The 21,843-nt window shown below is 40.0% G+C and overlaps 2 protein-coding genes across 2 annotated transcripts in view; one reads left to right on the plus strand and one right to left on the minus strand.

Annotated features, from left to right (window-relative positions):
- LOC117341323 (nicastrin-like) overlaps positions 1 to 15,965 on the plus strand; it is a 58,829-nt gene extending 42,864 nt beyond the window's left edge. Inside the window, 4 exon segments of the mRNA XM_033903175.1 lie at positions 2,192 to 2,202; positions 2,204 to 2,296; positions 5,449 to 5,600; positions 13,432 to 15,965. Of these exon segments, the coding sequence (XP_033759066.1) occupies positions 2,192 to 2,202; positions 2,204 to 2,296; positions 5,449 to 5,583 (239 nt within the window). The 3' untranslated portion in view covers positions 5,584 to 5,600; positions 13,432 to 15,965.
- A 772-nt stretch (positions 15,966 to 16,737) lies between these two features.
- LOC117341325 (adhesive plaque matrix protein-like) lies at positions 16,738 to 18,362 on the minus strand. The gene is made up of 2 exons (XM_033903182.1): positions 18,022 to 18,362; positions 16,738 to 17,972 (listed from the first exon to the last, which is right to left on the minus strand). The coding sequence occupies exon 2, from the start codon at positions 17,879 to 17,881 to the stop codon at positions 16,973 to 16,975; it is 909 nt and encodes a 302-aa protein (XP_033759073.1). The 5' UTR covers positions 17,882 to 17,972; positions 18,022 to 18,362; the 3' UTR covers positions 16,738 to 16,972.
- Positions 18,363 to 21,843: the final 3,481 nt, after the last annotated feature.

The following is a 21,843-nucleotide window of genomic DNA, read 5'->3' on the forward strand; positions in this document are numbered from 1 at the left end:
AGTACCATATCTAACACTTATTAGTACCATATCTAACACTTATGAGTACCATATCTAACACTTATTAGTACCATATCTAACACTGATGAGTACCATATCTAACACTTATCAGTACCATATCTAACACTTATGAGTACCATATCTAACACTGATGAGTACCATATCTAACACTTACGAGTACCATATCTAACACTGATGAGTACCATATCTAACACTTATGAGTACCATATCTAACACTCATGAGTACCATATCTATCACTGATGAGTACCATATCTAACACTTATGAGTACCATATCTAACACTTATGAGTACCATATCTAACACTTATTAGTACCATATCTAACACTTATTAGTACCATATCTAACACTTATTAGTACCATATCTAACACTTATTAGTACCATATCTAACACTTATTAGTACCATATCTAACACTTATTAGTACCATATCTAACACTTATGAGTACCATATCTAACACTTATGAGTACCATATCTAACACTTATGAGTACCATATCTAACACTTATGAGTACCATATCTAACACTTATGAGTACCATATCTAACACTGATGAGTACCATATCTAACACTGATGAGTACCATATCTAACACTGATGAGTACCATATCTAACACTGATGAGTACCATATCTAACACTCATGAGTACCATATCTAACACTTATCAGTACCATATCTAACACTTATGAGTACCATATCTAACACTTATCAGTACCATATCTAACACTTATGAGTACCATATCTAACACTTATCAGTACCATATCAAACACTTATGAGTACCCTATCTAACACTTATGAGTACCATATCTAACACTTATGAGTACCCTATCTAACACTTATCAGTACCATATCTAACACTTATGAGTACCATATCTAACACTGATGAGTACCATATCTAACACTGATGAGTACCATATCAAACACTTATCAGTACCATATCTAACACTTATCAGTACCATATCAAACACTTATGAGTACCCTATCTAACACTGATGAGTACCATATCTAACACTTATCAGTACCATATCTAACACTTATGAGTACCATATCTAACACTTATGAGTACCATATCTAACACTTATTAGTACCATATCAAACACTTATGAGTACCATATCAAACACTTATGAGTACCCTATCTAACACTGATGAGTACCATATCTAACACTTATCAGTACCCTATCTAACACTTACGAGTACCATATCTAACACTGATGAGTACCATATCTAACACTGATGAGTACCATATCTAACACTGATGAGTACCATATCAAACACTTATCAGTACCATATCAAACACTTACGAGTACCATATCTAACACTTATTAGTACCATATCTAACACTGATGAGTACCATATCTAACACTTATGAGTACCATATCTAACACTTATGAGTACCATATCTAACACTTATGAGTACCATATCTAACACTTATTAGTACCATATCTAACACTGATGAGTACCATATCTAACACTTATTAGTACCATATCTAACACTTATTAGTACCATATCTAACACTGATGAGTACCATATCTAACACTTACGAGTACCATATCTAACACTTATCAGTACCCTATCTAACACTGATGAGTACCATATCTAACACTTATGAGTACCTTATCTAACACTCATGAGTACCATATCTAACACTTATGAGTACCATATCTAACACTTATCAGTACCATATCTAACACTGATGAGTACCATATCTAACACTCATGAGTACCATATCTAACACTGATGAGTACCATATCTAACACTTATCAGTACCATATCTAACACTTATGAGTACCATATCTAACACTTATTAGTACCATATCTAACACTTATGAGTACCATATCTAACACTTATGAGTACCATATCTAACACTGATGAGTACCATATCTAACACTGATGAGTACCATATCTAACACTTATGAGTACCATATCTAACACTGATGAGTACCATATCTAACACTGATGAGTACCATATCTAACACTTATGAGTACCATTTCTAACACTTATCAGTACCATATCTAACACTGATGAGTACCATATCTAACACTTATCAGTACCATATCTAACACTTATCAGTACCATATCTAACACTGATGAGTACCATATCTAACACTTATGAGTACCATTTCTAACACTTATGAGTACCAAGCTTTTGATTTCTTTATTTACTCTCAGATTATGACTGGTACTTCTGGTGAATTTTCCACTTGGACAGAAAGTAGTTGGAAGCAAGATGCAATCAGCATTCGTGTGTTTCTCATCCCGAGTGAACAGATGGAGGTATTTATTTAATCATTTATAGCAGGTTTTATTGTTCTTACATTGTATTTGCACCATATTGTAGAGTCAGTAAATATATAAATTTGGTGATTAAATTTAAATGTTATGTGTTTCATTGTTTGTGTTGAATATCCGTAAGAATATCAAATATCTATAATGATCTGAAGTTTTAATCTATGTTTCTATACAATTAAATAAAGAAAAAAAAGACTTGTAAAATTTATTTTAATGCAAATTAAGACCAAAAATTAGAACTTTTCCTGTTAAACTCTGTCAAATGATACTGCGCACATTCTTATGACCTCCAACTGTCTCAATAGCTGTACCTGTTGAACAAAAACCGTTAGAGGTCATCTGTCTAAGGTAGTCCTGGGATCAAAGGTCATCTGTCTAAGGTAGTCCTGGGATCAAAGGTCATCTGTCTAAGGTAGTCCTGGGATCAAAGGTCATCTGTTTAAGGTAGTCCTGGGATCAACATACAGGCTATGCGGTTGTTGACAACCCCTCTCCGTCATATGCCTCTCCAATTTTCCATCAGAGGAAATATGACACAATAAAATAATATATAGAAAAAAGTTTAAGCAGATAATTTCATGACAAGCACTGATCATATTTGTATAAAGCACATTTATTGTAAATAATACATGTACTTACCTCTGAATCCATGCTTTGCTGGCAATTTTTGTGGCTTTTATTTTATCGGATTTCCTGATTTATAATCAATCAGAATGCTGATACGGTACCCCATCAATTATGATAATGACAGTGAAAACCAAAATCATGTGAGGTAATATATGACAAATATTTCAAAGTAGCATTTTAGCCAGAAAAAATGTAAATCTAAATTAAACTTTTCAAATTATAAATAAGTCCAAAAAATCAAATTGAAGACATATAACTTGATAAACATTCCAAAATTTAATTATTAGCTCTGTGACACCAGTAATTAATGCTCACATCTACATCCCACTTTAAAGTTAGTTTTTGAAAGTCTTCGAATCGAAAAGTATTAAGTACAGCTGTCATTAGAGGCCTACAGATGGGATAGAATAAGGTGTGTGAATGTGGAACATTTTAGATATTTTGAATTTAGTTGACACAGACAGGAATAAAAAAAATTCTAATTACTTTGAAATTCCACATACATATCTAACGTCTTGATGTATAAATTTCATTAATTTTAAATATGAGATTTTATATCCTTACATATTTTAAAACCTTTATAATGTGTAAGCTTGATGTGACAGCTGCTGCCAATAAGCATGGCTATCAATGACAGTCGCTTGTCTTGACTTGAAATTAAGATTTGTCTTCTGATGATCAACCCTGAAATGTTCTCCCAAATGCACAATTTCATATCGATGGAAATCTGCACTTCTTTTTTCATATTTGAGGTATGAAAATTATCATTATTTCAATAAAGTTACTGACAACTATTAGATATGATAAGCCAGCTACAACTGTTACAGTAAACTCTGTCTAAATCTGACTCCATAGGGACTATCCATAGGGTCTGACTCCATAGGGACTATCCATAGGGTCTGACTCCATAGGGACTATCCATAGGGTCTGACTCCATAGGGACTATCCATAGGGTCTGACTCCATAGGGACTATCCATAGGGTCTGACTCCATAGGGACTATCCATAGGGTCTGACTCCATAGGGACTATCCATAGGGTCCGACTCCATAGGGACTATCCATAGGGTCCGACTCCATAGGGACTATCCATAGGGTCCGACTCCATAGGGACTATCCATAGGGTCCGACTCCATAGGGACTATCCATAGGGTCTGACTCCATAGGGACTATCCATAGGGTCTGACTCCATAGGGACTATCCATAACTCATAACCTGTACTGCTTCCATACAACTTTTTTTTTACTTTTAGTAAAACCAAACAAGGTTCACACATATCTTTTAAATTTGTTTATAAAATGCATTTCATTCTGAATTAAGGAATCAATTTTATTATTTAATGAACAGAAATCTGCTTTTTTGAGTTTAAAGTTTCGCTAGTTGTTACTATTTTACAAGTTTACAAACTTTATACAATGGTTAAGGACCATAATATCTCAGATAAATTCAAGTTTCATGGTTTTTGGGTCAAGGTCACTTACTTTTTTTAGTGAGGGCCGGTAGGAGACATGGTGCTTTAGCAATATATACACAGTTTTCTTGTTTTTATTAAAAAGAATTTAATCATTCTTGAATTTTCATACTATGTACTAACAAAGAAATGGATAACCCTATAATTTGCATGATTCTGTGTTTTGAAGCTAGTGATACCACTGTAACTTTCCTGTATCGTTCTTAAATAGTTTCAACTTAATATCAGAAATAAAGAGAAATGTGATGCTTTGCCAAAAGTATTTGTGATTTTCGAAAAAGGGCCATGTCATGGTTAGCTTATAATGCAGTCAAACATAATTGTTATAAGATTATTAAGTCATCTCCCCCAGGTGCTAGAAGGGCAGGGCAAATAAGGGTCAAATTGGCCGAAAAAAAATCCCCTTCTGGAGATCCAGATAAGATACTAGAACCAAATACTCTTCATAAATGAAAGGGTCTATAAATGTGCTTTACCAAAATATTGAATTCCATGACCCCTGCATGATGAGGGCCCACACTTTCCACTGGGGAAGGGAGTAAACTTTACTGGATTTTATTTTGGGAAATACATTTTTAGAGCATGGTTTTTTATTGCGAACTATTAAAGGGAATGGTACAAATTTACTTAGGAAGTAATCAATATTGGATGCCAGGTTGATGGTATTGCACATATTGGCCCTGACTGATCCACAGGGGCCTGAGGGGCAGGGCAAGAACATGACAAATTTGTTAGTTGACTATTTATATTGTCCTGTTTCAAATATCTCAATTTTAATCGTACATTATGATATTTGAATATCAGTGGGGTGCGTTGTATTATTCTATATTTTCATATTTGGCCACAAAGCTTCAGAATACAGTTTAAACATGTGTTTTGCTATTCTTATATTTGTCTTGCAGTATAACTTTATTTTGTATCCTGTGATTCTGATTATTTTTTCACATTAATTATTATATTTTATTATTTCTTTTGTCAGTGTAGCTTTGTCTGATTGTGTATAATTCACCTTTCTCCTCCACTCACACTGTTTGAATTCCAGGTGGTGTTACTCTGCTCTGGTTTGGCCCTGTTTGTCGTTTCATTGGCCATTTCATATTTCATCAACAAGAAGTCTTCAATATTGTTCCAAACACCCCAGAACTTAGACCCTCCAACAGAAAACTCCAGAATATGAAAAAATAGTATATAGAGGTGTGTTTTCCTTCCTTTTTTAATTTTTTGGAATTTTTATATTGCTTATTTCAAATTTCTTAAGATTTTTGAAGCCAAACTTTTCTTTAAAATATTCCTATTGATTGAGCTACAAACACTGATTGTAAACACTGTCTGTACCTCAACACCACAGGGACACAGTAAGGTGGGTATGGGCTGGTATGACAGCTAGGCGGCTTTAATACACTTGTATACTAACATCAATTTCTATCTATTTGATATGAGTTTGTCAATATTTGACGAAAAGGGACAGAATGCTATCATCATCGGTCCATCATCACACGCTGGCTGTAAACTTTTCCGCATTTTTAGGTCATCTGACCTGAAGGGTCTGCACTTTTTGCATTTTAAACTTCTTCTCAAGTTTCGTCTATGGGATTCAGCTCTAACTTTCTTGAAATGATCCTGAGATGGCCCTGGCCAAGTGATGTTTTGTTTTTTTAGATCATCCCAAAATCCAAGATGGCAGCCATCTTGAAAAACACATTTTAAACTTCTTCTGCAGTTCCACTAGTGCCATTTAGCTGAAAATTGTTGAGGAAGTTAAAGAAGGAGACCCAACAAAGATTATTATTTTGGCCTTATAAAAACTACAACATGGCAGCTATGGCGACCATTTTGTAACATGATTGCACAATCATGGTTTTCCTAACAATGGCATCAACTATCTTATGTTACATGTAGCTAGAGCTTCTCAAGTTCCACGTGTGAGATTCAGAGCTAGAGCTTCTCAAGTTCCACGTGTGGGATTCAGGTCAAACTTGCCTAAAATGGTCCTGAGATGGTCCTGACCAAGTTTTGTCATTTTTCAGATTAGTCTGAAATCTTCAGATGGCCATTTGACCATCTTGAAAAACACATTTCCAGGGATAACTCTGGATGGGGCCATTTGCCCCATATTTTCCAAAATGGCCCGCCAAAACTCACACATTTCTTCAATTTTCTATGTTTTGGCCCATACGATTTCTGAAATCTTGTCAAAATGGCCCATTGTTTTTGGTTCCAGGGTGAACCCTGCATTTCAGTCTTCTTCTCAGGTTCTAATAGTCAAGGATTGAGCTCAAACTTGCCTGAAATGATCCTGACATAGTCCTCGCCAAGTGTTGTTAATTTTCAGGTCGTTCAATAATCCAAATTGCCATATATGGCCGACACAGAGCATTGCACAATTGTTCCCAGTACTACTTTAATACTGCTACTGAGTATATACATATTACAGTTATCATAATTATAAGGTCTGTAAACAGATAACCATTAAGGCCCATTGGGCCTCTTGTTGATATCTAGCTGATTCAAATTATATCTCTGCTGAACCAATTTTGATAAGAAAAAAATTCAGGAATCTTCCGTGGCATAAAATGAACCAAAATTGAGAATTATACGTTCCCCACCACCCTAATGCCAGAGGGGCAGGGCCAAAAGTGCCAAATTGACTGAAATTTCAACAATCTTCTTCAGATCCAGATATATGTCAAAAATTAAATTTAGGTTAAGTCAGGGTATGTATTATCTACTGTATAAGTATTGAGGTTATGTTAAAGCATGTTATATTAATTTATAGTTCTGTTAATGGGTAACCATATTTTGTATTTTAAGTAAAATCTTTAATGAAAATCAGATGATCTTTAAGGCCCTTGGAACTCCTATTTTTATTTTGATTGGTTGAGTAATTTATATATTATACAACTTTATAATTATTGTATGCCATTGAAGGTTCAACTTGATCAAAGATTGTCGGATAGATGTTTTGATTGATTGTACAGCTACATATCCATGCATGATATGCCATAAAGCTAACATCATATAGATCTGCTTTTTGCTTGTTGAATTTAGCTGTAAACTTGCTTCTTTTTTCGTATACTGCTGTTGGTTTTGATTTCATGTAATTTATATTTTATTATATAATTGGCCTGTTGTGCCAAGTAATACAGCTACATTGTCCAAAATATTGTGACATTTGATCTACTATATCATTTCACACGGTTATCTCTGTAGAGGGACAAATTATATCAAGAACGGAACTAGCTTGTTATCACCTTATTGCAAATGTAACCCTATCTTAAGGTGACCTTAGCAAGTTTGAAGCTCTCTTAGGTCGAAAAAGATTGAAATAATCATATCACCCATTTTTGTATTGTAGACCCTCCTGTAGATTTGTGTCCTTATACACTAAGGGAACTTCTACCCTTAAAATCATAAAGATGTTATAAGATGGCATTTTTCTTCTTTATCATGAACAGTGTGTTACACAACTGTTTTGCAACAAAAGGATACTGTTGATCTATTTGCGAGCTGCATTCATGACTCCTCATATTGTCAACAAATGCTCTCGTTCCAATTCCCCTGTGTAATGTAACAAAGAAATATTTAAAAAACAAAAAAAATATTGTAAGATAATTTGGCTTTGATGTTTTAGAACTATTCAAGCCGAACCTATAGCAAGCTGAAGACATCTTCATGACTGTCATTTTTAGGAAGTTTGAGAAAGGTTTTTAGACCTGCCTTTGGAAAGCAATGCTGCAATGCTAATAGCATTAATATCACTTTGAGATATCATGTGTGGTTGTAGGAATTGATATTTTAAAATTTAGTGAACTTCGATAGTTGTGACATTTGATTATAATATTTTGAAAGTAATTTAAATCAGGTGAAAGATTTTAGCTAGTGTTTGAGGTATTTTTTGGGGGTCAATGAGTTGCAGATTCTTAGTATACTTCACCTTCTGATATTTTTACATTGCAGTTTGATGATAGTTTAATGCATATTAAGGTCATAGAAGTAAAAACTGTTTAAAATATTTCAACAACTTCTTAATAACCAACAGATGTAGACCAAGGCGTATTCCATAAAACATGTTTCCAACTGCATTCATACAGTGTATGTGTTCTGTATATCTGGAAATAAAATCTGCAACAAGCAACCATCAATGACATCTACATTGCCACAGTAATAAAAGATAAAAAAATCACAATACTTAAATGTTTCACTTTAAACCCACAGATTAATGCCCGGTGAGTGGTACTGGCCCATTATGACCCTTCTGACTACAAACATGTTGGAAGCAGATGTTTGTTTGAATCGAAATTGTTGTGTGTATGACATTATTTCTATTATCTGCCCAGGCTATAGTCCTTCTTATTTCCTTCCTCTGTTCTCGGTCCTTCATCGTCCGTCCACACTGGTAACACACTGATAACACACTGATAACACACTGGTAACACACTGATAACACACTGGTAACACACTGATAACACACTGATAACACACTCGTAACACTGACGACACACTGATAACACACTGGTAACACACTGGTGACACACTGGTAACACACTGGTGATACACTGACAACACACTGGTAACACACTGGTAACACACTGGTAACACACTGGTAACACACTGATAACACACTGATAACACACTGGTAACACACTGGTAACACACTGGTGATACACTGGTGACACACTGGTAACACACTGGTAACACACTGATAACACACTGATAACACACTGGTAACACACTGGTAACACACTGGTGATACACTGATAACACACTGACAACACACTGGTGACACACTGGTAACACACTGATAACACACTGGTGACACACTGGTAACACACTGGTGACACACTGGTAACACACTGGTAACACACTGGTAACACACTGATAACACACTGATAACACACTGGTAACACACTGGTAACACTGGCAACACACTGATAACACACTGGTAACACACTGGTGATACACTGATAACACACTGGTAACACACTGGTAACACACTGGTAACACACTGGTGATACACTGGTGACACACTGGTAACACACTGATAACACACTGATAACACATTGGTAGCACACTGATAACACACTGATAACACACTGGTAACACTGACGACACACTGATAACACACTGGTAACACACTGGTGACACACTGGTAACACACTGATAACACACTGGTGACACACTGATAACACACTGGTAACACACTGGTAACACACTGGTAACACACTGGTAACACTGACGACACACTGATAACACACTGGTAACACACTGGTGACACACTGGTAACACACTGGTAACACACTGGTGATACACTGATAACACACTGGCAACACACTGATGACACACTGGTAACACACTGATGACACACTGGTAACACACTGATAACACACTGGTAACACTGGCAACACACTGGTAACACACTGATAACACACTGATAACACACTGGCAACACACTGATAACACACTGGTGACACACTGGTAACACACTGATAACACACTGATAACACACTGGTAGCACACTGGTGATACACTGATAACACTGGTGATACACTGATAACACACTGGTGACACTGGTGACACACTGACAACACACTGGTAACACACTGATAACACACTGGTGATACACTGATAACACTGGTGATACACTGGTAACACACTGGTAACACTGGTGACACACTGACAACACACTGGTAACACACTGATAACACACTGGTGATACACTGATAACACACTGGTAACACACTGATAACACACTGGTAACACACTGGTAACACACTGATAACACACTGGTAACACACTGGTGACACACTGATAACACACTGGTGACACACTGGTAACACACTGGTGATACACTGATAACACACTGGTAACACACTGATAACACACTGGTAACACACTGATAACACTGGTGACACACTGGTAACACACTGGTAACACACTGATAACACACTGGTAACACACTGATAACACTGGTAGCACACTGGTGACACACTGATAACACACTGGTAACACACTGACAACACACTGACAACACACTGGTAACACACTGGTAACACACTGATAACACTGGTAGCACACTGGTAACACACTGGTGACACACTGATAACACATTGATAACACACTGATAACACACTGGTAACACACTGACAACACACTGATAACACACTGACAACACACTAGTAACACACTGATAACACATTGATAACACACTGATAACACACTGGTAACACACTGACAACACACTGGTAACACACTGATAACACACTGGTAGCACACTGATAACACACTGATAACACACTGGTAACACACTGACAACACACTGATAACACACTGACAACACACTAGTAACACACTGATATCACATTGATAACACACTGATAACACACTGGTAACACACTGACAACACACTGATAACACACTGACAACACACTAGTAACACACTGGTAACACACTGATAACACTGGTAACACACTGACAACACACTGGTAACACACTGGTGACACACTGGTAACACACTGACAACACACTGGTGATACACTGATAACACTGGTGATACACTGATAACACACTGGTGACACTGATAACACTGGTAACACTGGCAACACACTGATAATACACTGGTAACACACTGGTGATACACTGATAACACACTGATAACACACTGGTGATACACTGATAACACACTGGTAACACTGGTGATACACTGGTAACACACTGACAACACACTGGTAACACACTGGTGACACACTGGTAACACACTGACAACACACTGGTGATACACTGATAACACTGGTGATACACTGATAACACACTGGTGACACTGATAACACTGGTAACACTGGCAACACACTGATAATACACTGGTAACACACTGGTGATACACTGATAACACACTGATAACACACTGGTGATACACTGATAACACACTGGTAACACTGGTGATACACTGGTAACACACTGATAACACACTGATAACACACTGGTGACACACTGATAACACACTGGTGACACACTGGTGACACACTGGTAACACACTGGTGATACACTGATAACACACTGGTAACACTGACAACACACTGATAACACACTGGTGACACACTGATGACACACTGATAACACACTGATAACACACTGGTAACACACTGGTGACACACTGATGACACACTGGTAACACACTGGTAACACTGGTAACACACTGGTAACACACTGGTAACACACTGATAACACACTGATAACACACTGGTAACACTGACAACACACTGATAATACACTGGTAACACACTGATAACACACTGGTGATACACTGAAAACACACTGATGACACACTGGTAACACACTGGTAACACACTGGTAACACACTGATAACACACTGACAACACAATGGTAACACACTGGTGACACACTGGTGATACACTGATTACACACTGGTGACACACTGATGACACACTGATAACACACTGATAACACACTGATAACACACTGGTAACACACTGATAACACACTGATAACACTGGTAACACACTGGTAACACACTGGTGACACACGGATGACACACTGGTAACACACTGGTAACCCACTGATAACACACTGATAACACACTGGTAACACTGACGACACACTGGTGATACACTGATAACACACTGGTAACACACTGACAACACACTGGTGATACACTGGTAACACACTGATAACCCCCATGGTAACACACTGGTAACACTGGTAACACACTGATGACACACTGGTAACACTGGTAACACTGGTAACACACTGGTAACACTGGTAACACACTGACAACACACTGGTGATACACTGGTAACACACTGGTAACACACTGATAACCCCCATGGTAACACACTGGTAACACACTGATAACACACTGATGACAGACTGGTAACACACTGATGACAGACTGGTAACACACTGATGACAGACTGGTAACACTGGTAACACACTGACAACACACTGACAACACACTGGTAACACACTGACAACACACTGGTGATACACTGGTAACACACTGGTAACACACTGATAACCCCCATGGTAACACACTGGTAACACACTGATAACACACTGGTAACACACTGGTGATACACTGATAACCCCCATGGTAACACACTGGTAACACACTGGTAACACACTGGTAACACACTGATAACACACTGATGACAGACTGGTAACACACTGATGACAGACTGGTAACACACTGGTGATACACTGATAACACACTGGTGACACACTGATGACACACTGGTAACACACTGATAACACACTGATGACACACTGATAACACACTGATAACACTGGTGACACACTGATGACACACTGATGACACACTGATAACACACTGGTGACACACTGGTAACACACTGGCGATACACTGATAACACTGGTAACACTGATAACACACTGATGACACACTGATGACACACTGGTAACACACTGGTAACACACTGATAACACACTGATGACAGACTGGTAACACACTGATGACAGACTGGTAACACACTGGTGATACACTGATAACACACTGGTGACACACTGATGACACACTGGTAACACACTGATAACACACTGATGACACACTGATAACACACTGATAACACTGGTGACACACTGATGACACACTGATGACACACTGATAACACACTGGTGACACACTGGTAACACACTGGCGATACACTGATAACACTGGTAACACTGATAACACACTGATGACACACTGATAACACACTGGTAACACACTGATAACACACTGGCAACACACTGGTAACACACTGGTAATACTGATAACACACTGGTAACACTCTGGTAACACTGATAACACACTGGTAACACACTGATAACACACTGACAACACACTGACAACACACTGGTAACACACTGACAACACACTGGTAACACACTGGTAACACACTGATACAGTTGTATCTATGCTGACACTACTAGGCATTCTAATGATTTTTCTCTGCACACCAGGTATATATACTTCAGATTACATCAGATGACTATTTTTGCTATTTTTCAGACAATTATATTGGCCTCTGGAGTAATCCTCACCCTGCTGTCCTTGCTGTTGGGCTACTTCATCAACGCTAGAGCTGGAATCATCTTCTCCTCAACGCATTCCTCCAGATATTTCTCTTATTGAGGGCAGGATTCAACAGGCTACCATAGAGTACCTGTCGTTATCAAATATAACAGTCGCAGAGGAGCTGTTGTGTCATTATAACAGATACTGTCAGAGGATTTGTCATGTCATTATAATAGATACCCTCAGAGGAGTTGTCATGTCATTATAACAGATACTGTCAGAGGATTTGTCATGTCATTATAACAAATACCCTCAGAGGAGTTGTCATGTCATTATAACATACTCTCAGAGGAGTTGTCATGTCATTATAACAGATACTCTCAGAGGAGTTGTCATGTCATTATAACAGATACCCTCAGAGGAGTTGTCATGTCATTATAACAGATACCCTCAGAGGAGTTGTCATGTCATTATAACAGATACCCTCAGAGGAGTTGTCATGTCATTATAACAGATACTCTCAGAGGAGTTGTCATGTCATTATAACAGATACCCTCAGAGGAGTTGTCATGTCATTATAACAGATACCCTCAGAGGAGTTGTCATGTCATTATAACAGATACTCTCAGAGGAGTTGTCATGTCATTATAACAGATACCCTCAGAGGAGTTGTCATGTCGTTATAACAGATACTCTCAGAGGAGTTGTCATGTCGTTATAACAGATACTTTCAGAGGAGTTGTCATGTCATTATAACAGATACTGTCAGAGGAGTTGTCATGTCGTTATAACAGATACTCTCAGAGGAGTTGTCATGTCATTATAACAGATACTCTCAGAGGAGTTGTCATGTCATTATAACAGATACCCTCAGAGGAGTTGTCATGTCATTATAACAGATACTGTCAGAGGAGTTGTCATGTCATTATAACAGATATTCTCAGAGGAGTTGTCATGTCATTATAACATACCCTCAGAGGAGTTGTCATGTCATAATAACATACCCTCAGAGGAGTTGTCATGTCATTATAACAGATACTCTCAGAGGAGTTGTCATGTCATTATAACAGATACCCTCAGAGGATTTGTCATGTCATTATAACAGATACCCTCAGAGGAGTTGTCATGTCATTATAACAGATACTCTCAGAGGAGTTGTCATGTCGTTATAACAGATACTGTCAGAGGAGTTGTCATGTTATCAAATATAACAAATACTTGCGGAGGCATTGATGTGATATTGGATCCTCTCAGATTTAACTGTTGTTGTCATTAGATACTTTTAGAGGAGCTATTGTTACCAAATGTAAGAGATACACGCAGTGGATATGTCGCGTATGTTATCAGATATAATAGGAGATTCTTGTCGTGGAGCTGTTGTGATATCCAATATAACAGATACCTTGCAGATTAACTGTTGTGTTATCTTTAGATATTATATAGATATTCTCAGAGGAGCTGTTATCAAATATAACAGATACTCGCAGAGAATATGTCATGTTATCATTTATTACAAATATTTTGAATAATCTTATATTGTGAAATGATGGGAAATATTACAAATAAGTGACTATGTGGTATTATGTATGACAGAATAAATGATGGTAAGCATTGTGGTAGAAGCGTTGTGGTATCTTGTATGACAGAATAAATGACGGTAAGTGTTGTGGTATATTGTATGACAGAATAAATGATTGGTAAGTGTTGTGGTATCTTGTATGACAGAATAAATGACGGTAAGCGTTGTGGTATATTGTATGACAGAATAAATGATTGGTAAGCGTTGTGGTATCTTGTATGGCAGAATAAATGATTGGTAAGCGTTGTGGTATTTTGTATGACAGAATAAATGATTGGTAAGCGTTGTGGTATATTGTATGACAGAATAAATGATTGGTAAGCGTTGTGGTATCTTGTAGGACAAAATAAATGACGGTAAGCATTGTGGTATATTGTATGACAAAATAAATGATTGGTAAGCGTTGTGGTATCTTGTATGACAGAATAAATGATGGTAAGCGTTGTGGTATCTTGTATGACAGAAACAATTATTGGTAAGCGTTGTGGTATTTTGTATGACAGAATAAATGATTGGTAAGCCTTATGGTATCTTGTATGACAGAATAAATGATTGGTAAGCGTTGTGGTATATTGTATGACAGAATAAATGATTGGTAAGCATTGTGGTATTTTGTATGACAGAATAAATGACGGTAAGCGTTGTGGTATATGTGGATTGACCCTTCATATTAAGTGTGTAATCCAGTGATGTCCATGTTGTAATTTAACTGTTATGGACCTTAGTGAACCTGTTACAGCCATCACCTTCCTAACAGTTGGATATAACAACCTCATGATCAGGGGTCAGACAATGTCTGCTACACTAAGTATACCATTTAGCTGACTTTATTTTTACTCCAACTGTCATGTTACATTTCTCATAAGTTGTATCATCAATGTCTTTTTCATTCATACTTCTTGTATAAAAATTGACACAATCTGTTGTATGAGTAAAATATGTGATGTTTCATGGGTTTTACAATTTCCATTTATTACACTTTTTGGTCACCTGAGACAAGTCTTAAGTTGCCAATTCTAATCGGCTTTTGTCCATCGTTTTGTGTGTTGCTTTTGTCCATCGTTTTGTGTGTTGAGCTGTCAGTTATGCATCTGTACACAATTCAATGCATTTTCAACTTTCCGCAACCCCTTAACATGCAGGGGCCGCGGTGGCCGAGTGGTTAAGGTGTACCGACACTTTAACGCTAGCCTTCCACCACTTGGTTGCGAGTTCGAAACCTACGTGGGGCAGTTGCCAGGTACTGACTGTAGGCTGGTGGTTTTTCTTCTGGTACTCCGGCTTTCCTCCACCTCCAAAACCTGGCACGTCCTTAAATGACCCTGGCTGTTAATAGGACGTTAAACAAAAACAAACCAGGCACATCCTTAAATGACCCTGGCTGTTAATAGGACGTTAAACAAAAACAAAACCTGGCACGTCCTTAAATGACCCTGGCTGTTAATAGGACGTTAAACAAACAAACAAACAAACAAACCTTAACATGCAAAGTCAATCAAATTTTGCTGAAACCTTTCATGGCAAAAGATCAACCAAATCGGTGAATTTGACAGAAATTTCTAAAATCTTCTCATGATCCAGACATACATGTAGGAGACAAACACTTTTCATAAATGAATGGGTCTTAAGGTACTTATAACCACATTTGTGAAGTTTATAACCTCGGAATCTCACATTTTTCCCTTTAGGAGTGGTTAAACATTACCCAGGTTTTTTTTTTGAGAAATTGCATATTGGAACATCATTTGATGAATTGCCATTGAAAATAATTCAAACTTGATTAAAATTATCAGTATATTAAGGAAGTTTGATGGTATGTACATATGTGTGACATGTCAAATTGACTGAAATATATATCACTCAGGGGACTGCTAAGGCTCCAGGCCCTCTTGTTATGAAAAGTATATTAGCAATGATAAAATTGGAATTGTGATGAAGACATTGCTGCATTGAAATCTATTGTAAACAGGTACAAACAGATATGTCTCTGGGTACATGTCTCTGGGTACATGAGATATGTCTCTGGGTACATGAGATATGTCTCTGGGTACATGTCTCTGGGTACATGAGATATGTTTCTGGGTACATGTCTCTGGGTACATGAGATATGTCTCTGGGTACATATCTCTGGGTACATGAGATATGTCTCTGGGTACATGTCTCTGGGTACATGAGATATGTCTCTGGGTACACGAGATATGTCTCTGGGTACACGAGATATGTCTCTGGGTACACGAGATTTGTCTCTGGGTACACGAGATATGTCTCTGGGTACACGAGATATGTCTCTGGGTACATGAGATATGTCTCTGGGTACACGAGATATGTCTCTGGGTACACGAGATATGTCTCTGGGTACACGAGATATGTCTCTGGGTACATGAGATATGTCTCTGGGTACACGAGATATGTCTCTGGGTACATGTCTCTGGGTACATGAGATATGTCTCTGGGTACATGTCTCTGGGTACATGAGATATGTCTCTGGGTACATGTCTCTGGGTACATGAGATATGTCTCTGGGTACATGAGATATGTCTCTGGGTACATGTCTCTGGGTACATGAGATATGTCTCTGGGTACATGTCTCTGGGTACATGAGATATGTCTCTGGGTACATGTCTCTGGGTACATGAGATATGTCTCTGGGTACATGTCTCTGGGTACATGAGATATGTCTCTGGGTACATGTCTCTGGGTACATGAGATATGTCTCTGGGTACATGTCTCTGGGTACATGAGATATGTCTCTGGGTACATGTCTCTGGGTACATGATATATGTCTCTGGGTACATGTCTCTGGGTACATGAGATATGTCTCTGGGTACATGTCTCTGGGTACATGAGATATGTCTCTGGGTACATGTCTCTGGGTACATGATATATGTCTCTGGGTACATGAGATATGTCTCTGGGTACATGTCTCTGGGTACATGAGATATGTCTCTGGGTACATGTCTCTGGGTACATGTCTCTGGGTACATGAGATATGTCTCTGGGTACATGAGATATGTCTCTGGGTACATGCAGTACTCAATGCAGCTCCACTGTTTTCTAATCGTGGTTTTATCTGTCAATAAATACATTATGTTGTGTAGTAAATGTTTTTGCAAAATTGTATAAAAGCAATCTGTTGTTTCATCTGAATGTGCAGCTTTTAATATTGATAATTAATAAATGTACTTGGAGTATTCTGTCACGTTTTGTATCAGATGTATACAGTTTGATATATAATGACGGGATAGAATATTGCTTTGTCGTGTGTTTTGAATAATGTCATGGTAATTTATTTCATACTTTGTCACTACATTGTACTTCATGTTTCTGTAATAATAAACATTCCAAAAACTCACTTTAACCTTGTTTCAAACTTTATGCAGGATAGAGAAATGGCCTACTTACATTATTCAGTTTCCCCGTTCCCAATTTATGAACCAGTGACGAAAACCATGTCCCGAAACAAATCAGTGTTATACTCAATGTCGGGTATACACGTGAAGGTCCCGGTACACGTCAGTGTTATACTCAATGTCAGGTACACACGTGAAGGTCCCGGTACACGTCAGTGTGGTACAATGTCGGGTGTACACGTGAAGGTCCCGGTACACGTCAGTGTGGTACAATGTCGGGTACACACGTGAAGGTCCCGGTACATGTCAGTGTGGTACAATGTCAGGTATACACGTGAAGGTCCCGGTACACGTCTGTGTGGTACAATGTCGGGTACACACGTGAAGGTCCCGGTACACGTCAGTGTTGTACAATGTCGGGTACACACGTGAAGGTCCCGGTACATGTCAGTGTGGTACAATGTCAGGTATACACGTGAAGGTCCCGGTACACGTCAGTGTGGTACAATGTCGGGTATACACGTGAAGGTCCCGGTACACGTCAGTGTGGTACAATGTCGGGTACACACGTGAAGGTCCCGGTACACGTCAGTGTGGTACAATGTCGGGTACACACGTGAAGGTCCCGGTACACGTCAGTGTGGTACAATGTCGGGTACACACGTGAAGGTCCCGATACACGTCAGTGTGGTACAATGTCGGGTACACACGTGAAGGTCCCGGAACACGTCAGTGTTATACTCAATGTCGGGTACACACGTGAAGGTCCCGGTACACGTCAGTGTGGTACAATGTCGGGTACACACGTGAAGGTCCCGATACACGTCAGTGTTATACTCAATGTCAGGTACACACGTGAAGGTCCCGGTACACGTCAGTGTGGTACAATGTCGGGTACACACGTGAAGGTCCCGGTACACGTCAGGGTGGTACAATGTCGGGTACACACGTGAAGGTCCCGGTACACGTCAGTGTGGTACAATGTCGGGTATACACGTGAAGGTCTTGGTACACGTCAGTGTTGTACAATGTCGGGTACACACGTGAAGGTCCCGGTACACGTCTGTGTGGTACAATGTCGGGTACACACGTGAAGGTCCCGATACACGTCAGTGTTATACTCAATGTCGGGTACACACGTGAAGGTCCCGGTACACGTCAGTGTTATACTCAATGTCGGGTACACACGTGAAGGTCCCGGTACACGTCAGTGTGGTACAATGTCGGGTACACACGTGAAGGTCCCGGTACACGTCAGTGTGGTACAATGTCGGGTACACACGTGAAGGTCTCGGTACACGTCAGTGTGGTACAATGTCGGGTACACACGTGAAGGTCCCGGTACACGTCAGTGTTGTACAATGTCAGGTACACACGTGAAGGTCCCGGTACATGTCAGTGTTGTACAATGTCGGGTACACACGTGAAGGTCCCGGTACACGTCAGTGTGGTACAATGTCGGGTGTACACGTGAAGGTCCCGGTACACGTCAGTGTGGTACAATGTCGGGTATACACGTGAAGGTCCCGCTACACGTCAGTGTGGTACAATGTCGGGTACACACGTGAAGGTCCCGGTACACGTCAGTGTTGTACAATGTCGGGTACACACGTGAAGGTCCCGGTACACGTCAGTGTGGTACAATGTCGGGTACACACGTGAAGGTCCCGGTACACGTCAGTGTGGTACAATGTCGGGTACACACGTGAAGGTCCCGGTACACGTCAGTGTGGTACAATGTCGGGTACACACGTGAAGGTCCCGGTACACGTCAGTGTGGTACAATGTCGGGTACACACGTGAAGGTCCCGGTACACGTCAGTGTGGTACAATGTCGGGTACACACGTGAAGGTCTCGGTACATGTCAGTGTGGTACAATGTCGGGTACACACGTGAAGGTCCCGGTACACGTCAGTGTGGTACAATGTCGGGTACACACGTGAAGGTCCCGGTACACGTCAGTGTGGTACAATGTCGGGTGTACATGTGAAGGTCCCGGTACACGTCAGTGTGGTACAATGTCAGGTACACACGTGAAGGTCCCGGTACACGTCAGTGTTATACTATGTCGGGTATACACGTGAAGGTCCCGGTACACGTCAGTGTGGTACAATGTCGGGTGTACACGTGAAGGTCCCGGTACACGTCAGTGTGGTACAATGTCGGGTATACTAGTGAAGGTCCCGGTACACGTCAGTGTGGTACAATGTCGGGTGTACATGTGAAGGTCCCGGTACACGTCAGTGTGGTACAATGTCGGGTACACACGTGAAGGTCCCGGTACACGTCAGTGTTATACTATGTCGGGTATACACGTGAAGGTCCCGGTACACGTCAGTGTTATACTCAATGTCGGGTACACACGTGAAGGTCCCGGTACACGTCAGTGTGGTACAATGTCAGGTACACACGTGAAGGTCCCGGTACACGTCAGTGTTATACTCAATGTCGGGTACACACGTGAAGGTCCCGGTACACGTCAGTGTTATACTCAATGTCGGGTACACACGTGAAGGTCCCGGTACACGTCAGTGTTATACTCAATGTCGGGTACACACGTGAAGGTCCCGGTACACGTCAGTGTTATACTCAATGTCGGGTACACACGTGAAGGTCCCGGTACACGTCAGTGTGGTACAATGTCAGGTACACACGTGAAGGTCCCGGTACACGTCAGTGTTATACTCAATGTCGGGTACACACGTGAAGGTCCCGGTACACGTTAGTGTGGTACAATGTCAGGTACACACGTGAAGGTCCCGGTACACGTCTGTGTGGTACAATGTTGGGTACACACGTGAAGGTCCCGATACACGTCAGTGTTATACTCAATGTCGGGTACACACGTGAAGGTCCCGGTACACGTCAGTGTTGTACAATGTCGGGTACACACGTGAAGGTCCCGATACACGTCAGTGTTATACTCAATGTCGGGTACACACGTGAAGGTCCCGATACACGTCAGTGTTATACTCAATGTCGGGTACACACGTGAAGGTCCCGGTACACGTCAGTGTGGTACAATGTCGGGTACACACGAAAAGTTCCCGGTACACGTCTGTGTTGTACAATGTCGGGTACACACGTGAAGGTCCCGGTACACGTCAGTGTGGTACAATGTCGGGAACACACGTGAAGGTCCCGGTACACGTCAGTGTGGTACAATGTCGGGTACACACGTGAAGGTCCCGGTACACGTCAGTGTGGTACAATGTCGGGTGTACACGTGAAGGTCCCGGTACACGTCAGTGTGGTACAATGTCGGGTACACACGTGAAGGTCTCGGTACATGTCAGTGTGGTACAATGTCGGGTACACACGTGAAGGTCCCGGTACACGTCAGTGTGGTACAATGTCGGGTACACACGTGAAGGTCCCGGTACACGTCAGAGTGGTACAATGTCGGGTACACACGTGAAGGTCCCGGTACACGTCAGTGTGGTACAATGTCGGGTACACACGTGAAGGTCCCGGTA

Source organism: Pecten maximus, chromosome 13 (assembly GCF_902652985.1).
Source record: "Pecten maximus chromosome 13, xPecMax1.1, whole genome shotgun sequence".
Classification (NCBI taxonomy): domain Eukaryota; kingdom Metazoa; phylum Mollusca; class Bivalvia; order Pectinida; family Pectinidae; genus Pecten; species Pecten maximus.

Excerpts from the sequence above, each read along its gene's own strand:
- LOC117341325 (XM_033903182.1), bottom strand. The coding sequence starts at position 17,881 with ATGTACCCAGAGACATATCTCATGTACCCAGAGACATGTACCCAGAGA.